This window comes from Aulonocara sp. 'chitande type north' Nkhata Bay, linkage group LG22 (genome assembly GCF_057382095.1).
Source record: "Aulonocara sp. 'chitande type north' Nkhata Bay isolate Kocher_YH1m ecotype deep benthic linkage group LG22, A_spYH_male_GT1.1, whole genome shotgun sequence".
NCBI classification, from domain to species: Eukaryota; Metazoa; Chordata; class Actinopteri; order Cichliformes; family Cichlidae; genus Aulonocara; species Aulonocara sp. 'chitande type north' Nkhata Bay.
The window spans coordinates 22,537,380-22,550,099 of NC_141364.1; the positions used below are offsets into that span (position 1 = coordinate 22,537,380).

General features: G+C 40.3%; 1 protein-coding gene across 8 annotated transcripts in view; it reads left to right on the plus strand.

The window, feature by feature from the left end:
* The window catches only part of dync1i1a (dynein cytoplasmic 1 intermediate chain 1a), a 69,884-nt gene that overhangs the window by 623 nt on the left and 56,541 nt on the right, over positions 1–12,720 (plus strand). For 3 of the 8 annotated variants that reach the window (XM_086279638.1, XM_086279635.1, XM_086279637.1), the window contains exons 2-8: positions 1,871–1,971; positions 2,259–2,392; positions 2,643–2,757; positions 3,353–3,440; positions 5,426–5,467; positions 7,833–7,892; positions 8,136–8,248. In XM_086279638.1, coding sequence (XP_086135764.1) covers positions 2,273–2,392; positions 2,643–2,757; positions 3,353–3,440; positions 5,426–5,467; positions 7,833–7,892; positions 8,136–8,248 — 538 coding nt within the window. In that variant the 5' untranslated portion in view covers positions 1,871–1,971; positions 2,259–2,272. The remainder of the gene's footprint in view (positions 1–1,870; positions 1,972–2,258; positions 2,393–2,642; positions 2,758–3,352; positions 3,441–5,425; positions 5,468–7,832; positions 7,893–8,135; positions 8,249–12,720) is intronic. The other 5 variants (XM_086279642.1, XM_086279641.1, XM_086279639.1 and 2 more) reach the window with 4 other exon arrangements.

Genomic DNA, 12,720 nt, shown 5'->3' on the forward strand with positions numbered 1-12,720 from the left:
TGTAACGCTGATGACAAGGCCTTAAAGGCGTCGACGTTTGTATAAATGCTGTCACATTTGCAATTAGCTAGCAGCGAATGCCTTAATGGCGATAGCCGTCAATGGAGCACAGTAAATTTTGCTTTTCTTCCTGTTGCATATGTAGTTGTGTTTTTTATCTTTTCTGTTATGACTCTGTATGTGTCAGCTCTGTTGTGCTAATGTGTAAGAAGATAAAACGACCTACACAGCGGCAGATAGGCTTAATTGTGTGCTTAACACTCAGGTTTGGTGATAGTTTTGAACCTCTGCCTATACACTCACAAACCATTTCATTAGGTACAGCTTCCTAATACCACGTTTGACCCAATTTTGCCTTCAGAGCTAGCTTAATTCTTTATGACATACATTCAGTAAGAGATTCAGAGATTTTGATCCATATAGATATGATAGCATTTCACATTTCCTGCACATGTCGGCTGCACATCCATAATGGGAATCTCATGTTCCGCCACATCCCAAAGATGCTCTATTGGGTTGGGATCTGGTGATTGTGGAGGGGATTTGAGTACAGTGAACTCATTGTTATTTTCAACAAAGCAGTTTGAGATGATTTGAGGTTTGTGCCTCGCCATGTTATCCTGCAGGGAGCAGCCATCAAAAAGCTGATCATGCCCATCATAAAAGAATGGGCAAGGACAGCAACAATACACCAGCACACTAAATGATGATCAGCTGGTAGTAAGGGGCCCAAAGTATGCTAAAAAAATATCTCGAACACTATTGCGCCACCATTGTCAGCCTGAACTGTTGATACGAGGCAGGATGGATCTATAGTTTCATGTTGTTTAACCCAAAGTCTGATCCTACAATCCGAACGTCACAGCAAAAATCAAAATTTGTCAGACCAGGTAATAATGCTTTGTTCAACTTTGATCTTAGCTGACTGGAGCGCCACCTTGGTGTGGTCTGCTGCCGGTGTGGTCATCAACAAGGCACTTTCTCCCTGAGAACTGCTGCCCACTGGATATTTTTTCAGAAAGTTTTCTGTAAACCCCAGAGATGGTTTTGTGGGAAAATCCCAATAGATCAGCAGTTTCTGAAATACTGAGTCCAGCCCGTCTGGCATCAGTTACTATGCCCTGTTCAAACTGTCTTAAATTGCCTTTTTCCCCTATTCTGATGCTCAGTTTGAAATGCAGAGGGTCATTTTGACCATGTCTGAATGAAACTGAACTGATGGTATGTAATTGGCTGATTAGATATTTGTGTTGATGAGCAGCTGAGCAGATGTACCTAATAAATTGGCCAATCACTTATATATTGTTGCTACCACGTGCAACAGCTAATACAGGCATCAAATTAGCAGCCTGTAGCAGGCTCATAGTTCGATGAGCTCAACCAGTAGATCACATGGTGCAGCTCTAAGGGATGAGTTAAACTAAATGAAAGAATTAGAACAGGAGAGCATAATTATACAAAGGTTTTAAGAAAACTTTGTTTTGTTAAGCCCTGGCTTTAGAACTGCACACATGGATGCCCCCATTGGTTTGACTTGGCATAGGTGGGTGGGGCAAGCATCAAATAGGAAGTTGATCCTGAAAAGCATAGGCTGAGTTAATTTACACAAGGCAAAGCTGGTTTTTCTCAAAAGGTAAGAAAATTGTTACAGGAAGTATGCTTTAAATTCCATTGAGAGCTATAGAAATGTGATGTACTACTGCAACAAAACAGCACTCTGAATGTGGTAATAATGTGGTTTATATCTTTGAAATTAAGCCCATTCACTCAGCTGTGTTTGGGTAAAGAATAATGAAAAAATTAAATAAATCCATTTTCAACCTTGTAATAGAGAACCATTGTGTATGTTCTCTGTACTTCACTCTGCCAGGATTGCTCTCTTCTCAGTATTGACCCACTTATCCCAGACACCTGGAGCTTCTACAGCTCTGACTGGGCCACTTCCCAGGTGGCATCCACTAGTAGCGTAAGGTGGGTTCTTTGAAGAGCCCCACTTGGCTCAGTAAGGGTGGCAGCTGTTCCATGACACAAGAAATATATATAAAATATATGTATTTTATATTCATATTTGGTTATGCTAACCGATATTGTTTTGGCTTTCAAATCAAAAATCCAGTTTTGAACTTAAAAATACGTCAAAACTTTTTTTTTTATTCATTGTCTCATACAGATTTATAGCTGCCACACAGGAGATTTTCTAAATCAATGCTTAATAGAATCATATGTAGTTCATTCTTGTTTGGTCATCTTACTTTAAGCCCCACAGGACACCATGTCGGACAAAAGCGACCTAAAAGCTGAGCTCGAGCGCAAGAAGCAGCGCCTTGCCCAGATCAGGGAGGAGAAGAAGAGGAAGGAGGAGGAGAGGAAGAAGAAAGAGGTAAGGAAAAAAGTGAGTAAATTCCCACCATCGTCACTCATTTTGTATGTTTTCCTTTTTTGTGTGCGGTTGACTGATTTTTTTGTCAGGCTGTGACACACGAACAGCATCTATGCATGTGCACAAGGTCGGTGTTTTAAGTATGGATCAAAATGTGCATGCAGCTGCATGTCTTAATCTATGATGTTAGAGCAGTGAAGCTGTTCTTTGAGTTATGATGGATAAACTGGTGTTTTTTGTTTTTTTTACTTATCCGGAGCAGACAGAAAGCCAGCAGAAGACAGAAGCGACCCCAGAAGATTCAGATTTAGATCGCAAGCGTAGGGAGACTGAGGCCCTGCTGCAGAGTATTGGGATCTCACCAGAGCCTCCACTAGGTATGCAGTATTGTAATAAATGAATACTAAAATGTTCTTTGACTCCTTTCACTGAAATGTTTACTAGAACACTTACACCAGAGAATAGCTTTTTTGTTCAAAAACTACACTAACCTTCATTATTACAGCCAAAAACCCTCCATGCATCAGGCTAAGATGCACACAATCACCAGCTATGTGTTTAATTTGTTGTCTCCCTTTGATTATCTCTGTTCTGAAATTTGGTAGAAATAATTGATCAGAAGTAATCAAACAATTTCTATTGGACCCATTTGAGTTTACAAATGAGTGTTGCTTTCCTTTTATGATAAATCTTCAAATATCAGAGCAGGTTAAATCCTCAGGGTCACTTGAAATGAGCTTTTGGAAGATCACTGTTCTCTAGTGGTCTGAAATTGTAATAACACCCCCTACACCTCAAAACTGGGTCACTTCCAGTGCTTATTATAAGCTTAGGTTATTTATAACGTGTCTTCAAAAGCTGCTGAACATAAATAGATAATAATGAGTGATAGTCTTTTTGTTTTAGATCTTTTTTTTTTTAATTTGTCAATGACATGCAGCTTATAATGTAAATTTTTTAATTATTTTTCAGTCCCGACTCCTGTGTCCCCCTCCAAATCAGTAAGCACACCCAGTGAGACAGGGAGCCAGGACTCGGCCGATGGAGGAGCAGCAGGCAGGTGGGCCAAAATCAAACACTGTATGCCGAGCTGTAATTCCAGAAGCCTTAGTTCATCTCATTTGTTCAAATCAATACATTTCTAAGGGTCAACACAAATTCATCAAACATTTTTCACCGTCTCATATCAAACAAAAATTACATTTTAAGCACACGGCTCAAAAAAATTAAAGGAACTCTTTTTAATCAGAGTCAGTTAAACTTGTGGGATATTGATTGTGTCAGTTAAGTAGCGGAGGGGGGTGTTAACCAGTTTCTGTTGCTTTGGTGTTCATGAAATGAACAACAGGTGCACTAGAGGGGCAACAATGAGACATCTCCCAAAACAGGAAAGGTTTTACAGGTGGAGGCCACAGGTGTTTTTGTCCCTCCTCATCTTTTGTTTTTTCACTAGTTTTGCATTTGCCTAGGGTCAGTGTCATTACTGGTAGGGTGAGGTGATACCTGGAGGTTGCACAAGTAGTCCAACCTCTCCAGAATGGCACATCAATACGTGCATTGCCAGAAGATTTGCTATGTGTCCCAACACAGTCTTGAGAGCATGAAGGAGATTCCAGGAGTCAGGCAGTTACTCTATAGCGCTGCACAGTGTCGTATGAAGTCCTTAAACCATCAGCAGGACCAGTATCTGCCCCTTTGTGCAAATTGGAATAGGATGAGGACTGCCAGCAGGCCACTGGTGTGAATGTCAGCCATGCATGCAAGCACGCTGGAGCTATACACACAACTGAGAAGCATTTTAAGTTACTGCGGTGATGGACTAGCCTGCCACATCATTTTTCACTTTGAGTTTTGAGCGTTTATCATTTTCATTTCCATCAAATGAAATGGCATCCTTTGGTTTCTAACATTACTCAGTCCATATCATTATAAATATCCAGCGTAATTTTTCCCCAATCTGAGATCTGATGTGCTTTAAAAGTGTTCCTTTAATTCTTTTCAACCAGTGCATTTGCATGGGAGACACTTGAAAACCGTGACAGAAGTTTTTATCCTCACATGTTTGGTTCTCTTTGAGAACTATACAACAAATTGTATAGTTGTGCACCGATGTAGGGCTTCTTGAAGACTTAACATCTTAAAAGGATAATAATTTTAAAAGGCTTTTGGCTGTGGGTGTTTATGGTTCATATGACATATTTTCTTTCTTTCCTTGTGAATGGCTCAACAGGTTTAGGTAAGGATGAATGTTCCTAGTGGTGAGGTTAGGATTTGAATTTGGTGTCTTTCATTTGTCATGGCATCCAGTGCTTTGATGACCACTTTACAGCTTTTCCTTTCATGTCTTTCCTGTAGAATAAATCCAGATATAAGCTGTTGAAAGCACGAACCATAGTGGAAAACCTTTAGAAAGCAGCCACAGTGAGCCAATAAAACTAGCTCTTGTATGAAGCAATGGACATGAACCATATGTTTGTCTCAAAGTGGCTCATTTGAGCGTAAGTGACAAAATATAAGCATTTCCCCTTCCACAGGCTGCAATCACAGCGCTCGTTCATCATACATGCTCAGGCTACTGCAGGATTTACTTTTACGCCTGTTCATTCATTACTCACCCAGACACGTGCTGGAGCTCTCTGAGTTCTGCACATGGCGGCTCTGGTGAATGCTGTTGAGACACGAGTGGTCATCAAGCGCTTTCCATTGCTTTTTAACGACAGCTGACTGTGAGGATGATGTGTGAGTGATGCCTTCAGGGGTCATTAGTGATGTGATGTTCTGGTACAGCCAGGGGTGGAATTGGGGCTACAGAACATGCAAAAGTTTGTATTAGACAGAAATTGCCTTATGTAGGATTTTTCATCTCTTTTTAGCTTTTACAAATTGGATTTTACAAATTGGTGAGTTAGTGTTAATTCCTGGAATGATTTGTTTTTCTTTTTTTCTTTCTTTCTTTTTTTTTTTTACCCCCAAATCCACCCTGAATGATGGCATGCCATTTTGAGCTCTCCATTTGTGGCTGTGTATGTGTGTGTCCCTTCTTAGGTCAGGTTTCTCTAAAAACAAGTCCCAAGCACAGACCTCAAGGTAAGCATTTTCATGTTAAACACAGGAATCCCCCTCACCCCCTACCCCCTTACCCCAACCCCCAACACCCTCTCACCTCTCTTTGGCTGAGGTTACCCTCATAGGGAGATTAAACCCACAGTGTTGTCAGTTGTCTTATTTTTGTGTCCTCAATGTGATTTATAGGATCAAAACAGTGCAGTGCCCCAGCTTCTCTGTTCAGCTTTCCTCCACTCTTTGCTGGTGTTCTCATCTGAAGCTTACCTGTCTCCTCTAATACTGGGGTGAAAGATTTCTGCTCTCATGAGCTGAACCACAGAAGTCATTTCAGTCTTCAGAGAATTGCCAGTGCTGCTTAAAGTGTCATCCCCGTTACTGTAAAACAGCCGGCCTGTCAGGCTAAAGAAATGCCTTGCCACTCTCACCTGGCGCTTTGTAGCGCAAGCTGAATGTTAACGGGTGTGCTCGCTGTCCCTGAAGGTATCATCAAGAAGTGTAGTGAAGGCTGGAAGCATTATCCTTTTATGGCTGCCAGAGCTCAGCCAAGCTGCCACAGAACTCCTCGGGTTTCTGCAGCAACTTTTTCACTCTTAAATCCCCAAAACCAATCTCAGCATTGAGCTCAGGGATGTATTCAATATTGATGATGTATAGAAAGTACACTGTCATCATGTATGCAAACCACAGCAATTTTCAAACCCTTATTTTTTCCATTAAATTATGTGCTGTGTGTGTGTGTGTGTGTGTGTGTTACATGATTTCCATGTATTGTTTGGCACTAATTTGAATGTGAAACACTGAATTTTTCCTAAATATGTTTAGAATAACTGCACAGTGGGCGAGGATAGGTATGAAAAAAACTACAGGAGAGCAGCCCTTTAGTTTTAAATAAAAACACCATGTGAGCCTGAACTTCGACATACCCAGAATACCTTTCTGTTATCTAGATTCACTTACCGTCACATTTTCGATCAGGATAAAAGGTCAAATGCCCCTGGTTATCAACTTGCTATGTTAACCCAGAGTTTCCGCTGCACGCTTACATGAAAGGAGTGACCGCATCTGACCAATCACAAACATGCATAAATGTACTGTCATGGATTTTATAAACAAAAACCCTGCACAATTAGAAAAGTATGACGATGTTAAACACATAATGCAGACTGAAAGTAACACAGCTGCTACAGATAAAGAAACATTGTGGGGGAGTCTGTTTGGAAATGCACTGTACTGCGGTTTAGTATTAAAAGCATTGTATGAATGTGTGGGTGCTTTAAGTGCTCAATAAGCCTGGAGGAGAGCTGTTTTATGAATAAAGTTGAGCCTTTTTGAATCCAGGAAAGAAAGCCAGCAAAAATACAGACTCTACCATTAAGACATGAAAGGATTTAGTTGTTACAATCAAATATTTCATTAAATGTTTAAAAGACAGTTTTTTCAGCTGTAACCTCGGTGATGTTTAACAGTAAAGAATGAATCTAAAAACAGAATTCAAACATTAGTCTACCTGTAAATTTGATAGGTCAGTAAGTAAAAATAAATTCCCTGATTTAGGATCATAATGCTTACAGAACAATAACATTGTTAAAATTGTTTGCAGCCAACAAGAAAAAAAAATCAAAAAATAAAATTGTGTCTAAGAATCTCTGTTGATCACTGATGACTTCAGATGTTTTTAGAAAAACTTCATTAGACTTTACTGCTGAGAGAACTTCTCATAATGGTGACGCTGTTTCCTTGAGAGCTGATTGGTCAGTGGGCGGTGATTTCATAGCTGTTGATCTCTAATTTAGACCATAACCAACTCTGGAGCAGGTTAGATTTGCAGCAGGGATTTACCCCAGGAAGAAGTGAACCGTGTTTGCAGTATTGAACCCCCAGAATTAAACCTGAAGTTACCTGGATGAGACCACTGCTTTGTAGTACAGGCTTCTAGTCAGTCATGCTACAGATGTATATTCACTCGACACATATATGTTTGTTTTAGCTGGATGTAGTGTACATAGAAATATTTCTGCAGTCACTAGGACATCAAATAGCTTTTCCACTGATATAAATCAATCTTTTTCTTCCACAATGACTTGTAAGCAGAGATCTTTAAAATAACAGAGCACATTGATGTTTAATGAAATATAATATATCTGCCTCATCTCCTTTATCTGTTTAAATTATTTCCAGTGCCATTTTTGCATGAAAATCAATGGGAGTTCCTGTGATAGGCTATTATAAGTGGTGTCAGTGCATAAGATTGTGCGCACATTCATGTGCTAATGTCTGTTTGTGCACGACATGTGTGTTTTAGTGTTTTTGTATTTGTTATAAGGTGTTTGTTTGTAAACATGCATGTCCTCTCTTGCCCTCCCCCTCCCCCTGTTGGTGACATCAGGACACTGCAGTGGGACACAGACCCCTCTGTGCTGCAGCTGCAGGCTGATTCTGAGCTCGGGTACAGCTTTTTCCTCTCCTCTTGTTCACTATTAAAACATTCACCTGCAAAACATCCTATTTTGACCGCATGTCATACTGAAAAACCTCTCGACTTTAAGTAATAAAATATTTAATGGTTTAATGTAATTTGTTACTTGAAACTTTGGCGTTTGAAATGAAAAATGATGCCCTGTTTGATCGACAGCTTGGATTTATCCACAGTAGATCAGGAGCTAATGAGAACGTCTTCTCTGCCATCCAGGCGCAGGATGCAGAGATTGGGGGCCTCTAAGATCACACAAGTAGACTTCCTACCCAAAGAGGTCGTCTCTTACAGCAAGGAGACTCAGACACCCACCTGCACCCTGTCTGAAGGTGAATATTTATGTGTGTTTGTGTGTGTATGTGTTCACAAGTGAGCATTTTTAGAGCCTTTTTGGATGCTAAAGGAGAAATACAGTGATTGCTGTTTTTGAATGTGACAACGATTTAGTTACCCAGGTCTAAGCCTGCAAAGCATGGAGCTTATAGATGTTACAAAGGGAGAAGACAGATCATGCTTTGGACTTCTCGTTATATGTGGAAACAGGCTGATATAATTCACCCAAGATTACTTGATAGATGAGGGGCAATTGCAGTGTGTATATTATATGGCATACAAATGCATATCTGCATGGCACTGTTGAAATAATACGTGCTTCTTACGTTTATTCATTAAAGTTTAATATTCCTGATCAGGAAAGCTGTAAGTCCAGTGTGCTTTAGCTTGGAGGAAATTGGTGCAAAAGTGTGTTTTTGTGCATTTAATGGGTGTGAGTTCTACATGTGAAGAACGTGAAGGTATGTGTGCATACCTGTGAAAATGTATACATGTAAGTGGGAGCTGGCGTGCTGAGTTGCAGCTACTAAACAGATCCATGTGGTTAAAATGTAGCTTTATTAGTGCAGTGTGGATTTTGTGGAACATCGATGGGTGCAAGCGAACGACTTATAGATTTGAGTTCATTCTAATGGAGAAGGAATTGAATTGAGATTAGGGTTGAGGACAGTTTGAGTTTTTGCATAATTTCACTTGGGTTTTGTGTTTGAAAAATGAAGATTTCCCATTAGGACATTACAAATGCACACAAATACTTGTGTAGCCACAACTTTAGAGGATAGTACAGCGTCTTACTATAATATCCTGGAGATAGGTTTAATCATAACCACTACATGTCGTCATCTTAAAATGTAGGGATTTATATGAGGACTTGCTTTCTCATAAGGAAAACAGATTTAAGTCCCCCACAATGTGAGTAATACCTGGTACACACACGCACACACACAGCCTGGCACACATGCACACAACCCCTATCATCTTCTCTATCTTCCTTCTTCTTGTTGCCAAGACAGCTGGCAGCCATGTGACTGTGAAGGGGTTGTACTTCCTGCTTCCTGTCATTATAATAGATGGTCTGGTGTGGATTCCACTGCCCCCACCCTCCACCAGCAACAACCATCTTGCACATACACACGTCTGTACCGATCAGCATCCAAATGGCCTGCTTCAACCCCTACTCCACCCACCCACCCCCATTTCCTTGACAGACCCAGGAATAGATCATTTATTCAACAAGTGCACACATATGTGTGCTGGGAGACATCTACTCACACACACATACACATGTGCCTACAAGTATACTTAATGGAATTTATCGTGGTCATGTTTGCTCGCGCATACAAGGTCTCGACAAACAAACGTGCAACTGCTGTAAAATGTGCAAGACAGATATGGTAGTTAAAGAGATAAGGACTCGGCAATTAAGCAGGCAAACAAATAAACACGCAGCAGTTACTATATGCAGGTCAAGTAGTCTGTGTACACATAAACAAATAGTCGCAGTGTGACTGGTTAGCGCCCGCAGCAGTACAATATGTCTGTCCATTTAGGTTTGTTTGTTTTCAGCTTCCAAGAGCATGCTCAGGAGGTCTCTTTGTGTGTTTGTGTGTGCACGCATATGAACATCTGGGAACCAGAGCAGAGCTGTGTTGGTCTGCGGGGAGGTGACCTTGGCCTCAGGAGACCCTTCCTTTGCAGACTGCCACAAAGCTTGTGTGTCTATAGAAAGGGGGGAAAGAGGGTAGATGGTAACACCTGCCTGCATTTCTGCCTGTGTGTTTATTCAGGCTTGTTCCTTTCTGTTGGTTACCTAACCCGGCTTGCAGCATACGTTTCATTTTAGGTCACATCTACGGATAGTTAAGCTGCGATTTCAAATTTCAGTAAAAATGTTACATGGTTTATTTTCAATAAAAGTCTGTTGAACCTAAAAGTGTGACATTTAAGGCTTCTTGCACCCTCAAGAAGTAAATATAAAAAAAGGCATCACTGATCCTCAAAGAAGTTGTGTGTCCAGTACATAGAAATGTGTGTTTGTGTTAAATCTGCTTCAAGGAATTCGAGCAATGATCTCAGCTTGTAGCCCTTGGTGTTCTCGTGCAGCTGCACTAGCAAATATTCACTATTTCTACTGTCCAAAGGCCTGTTTGTATTGAGTGGATCAGGATTGATATTGCTGGGGTCTTCCTGTGGTAACAGGCTGCTCACTGTATTCATATTTCCTTAGTAATCTTTGAGTTACTCACACTCTTAGTTTTAAGTTCTTCTGAAGTTAAATAGTTTCTTTTCTGTTCTTGAAGTCTGATGTGACTATGGTGGCATCCCCATAGATCCTGAGTCTTTCAGCAGTAATTCTGACTAATGACACATGTCTTGTCAGAACCATCTGATTGAGTCAGTGCGAGGATTAGTATTAAACGTATTAATTTGATAATTCCTTTTCTTTTGTGAATTTACTATTTGATTCATAAAAGCAAGAGGTGTCGTCACATTAAAACTATAACACTGATCTTTTTTGTTTTTATGTTTTTTGCCCGAGTGCGTTATTGTAATTGCTTTAAATAATTGACAGATGAGTCAGGAAGTTTCTCATGGCGTCTTTTCCTCGAACTCCTGACCCCTCGTGCTCTCTTATCTGTCCTTGTGCCCAGAGTGGCTGGCTATGCGCGTTTGTGTGGGTGTGACGTGAGCGTGTGTCGAAGCCCGAGTGCAGTTTCATGAAATTGGATTTGATCTGACGTTGCGTGCAGCTTGTACACAGGAGTTTGTGTTAAAGTGCCCATGTAGTTTGTGTGTGTGACTCTCATTTAAACCAGTTAATTTTAAGGCTTTTCATTTCCGAGACCAATTTGCGTCTACGTAATTGTAATGCGTCGCTCCCTGTGAATGTTATTTTCCCATTGGCTGCTCACTGATCTGGTCTGTACCGAGTGCCCATTGTGCCAGGCAATCGGATTAGCCCCAGTCACGATTGGTTCCAGCTATTTGCTGCTTTTCTAATGCGTATGAATGGACACGCTTGTTGTGACGGATAGATGCTTTGTTTAAGGTCATAGCAGAGAAATAAACCAAGGTCTACTGTGGTGTGTGTGATAGTAGACTGGCCTACTAAGGTCAAACAAAGTACTCGGTTTAGTTATGTCTGTGTTGTAAGACCAATAATTTTCTATATATTTAACATGAACTGTAAAACAAAGCAAAAGAAAAGAACTGCGGTAAAAGAAAATGAACACTAAACTGCTGTTCTTATTTACACATGCATAACATATCCATGTATAAATAAAAATGTCAAGGGACAAGCATGGCAAACCAAATCTTCACACTCGGATACATTTTGTATTTATCAATTCAAACGATATAACAAACCAAACACTGCATAGTTTACAAAATCTTTTAGATCAAAAATTCCAAATTGGTCTCCGACCTTGTCACGTTTTTTCCTTTCACCTTAAGTGCACATATAATTCTTTCTAGTGGAAGGTTACAACATTTGGTCCATGAGTTTTTCCCCCCAAACTGAGGCTTATTATCGATTGTATTTTTTTTATTACTAGTACACGCCCATGTTACAGTATTTTCTGGTCCGTTTGTGCTGTTGGAAAACTGATATATTTAATTACATTGATTAAAAGAAATTGGAGCGAATGAAAAATATTGATGTTGCTTACATAAAAAAAGAGACAAATATGGTTGTGATTGTATGTTTCCATGCAGCAAAATGCATTTTCATCTAAAACAAGAGTGCACTGTGATCAACCAGACAGTGCGCACTCCCATTAAATGTACTGAATTTCTTTTTAATATATGCCAATAAAAGAGGATTTTTTTAAATTTACCTTTCATCATGTTACAAATTTACACGCATGTGTTTACCTATTCATGTCCCTTTTAATTGCTTGGTTGGAAGTTGAGAAAAGCCCACTCGCCTGTAGTCGCTTGTAGTTTCCAAACGTAATTCACTTTCTCTGGTCTCTAGTCCCCACATTCTTCCATTGTGGATGCTTCAGATGTACCTGTGTGCCAAGTTTGGTTATCCTGATTGTGTAGGAGGAGTTTGTGGGCAAGTTAAAAGAGTTTGTGAAGTGGCTGCAGCACAGATTGTAATATATAAGCTCAGAGAGGATGTTAATGGGTGCAAGGCCTAAAGTAAGACATTAACTGGAAATTAAGATACCCATAATTCTTCACCTTCTTTGAGATGCAGCACTTCCAATCTCCTCAAGTCTAACCAAAAAAAGGAAAGAGAAGCGAAAAGGTGAGATTTCACATAGGTGTAGTAAACTCTGGACACCCTTTCTGTCACCCTCTTTCGCTTTTCCCCTTCATCCCTTCTCCGGACCAGCCAGCACCGCTCTGTAATGAACAAAGCAAATGCCAGTACTTTGACAGCCACACTTAAGTCCGCTGAACCCAATCTGGGGATAGCTATCACTACGTGTATGTGCTTACTTGAGATCTTGGCAAGATA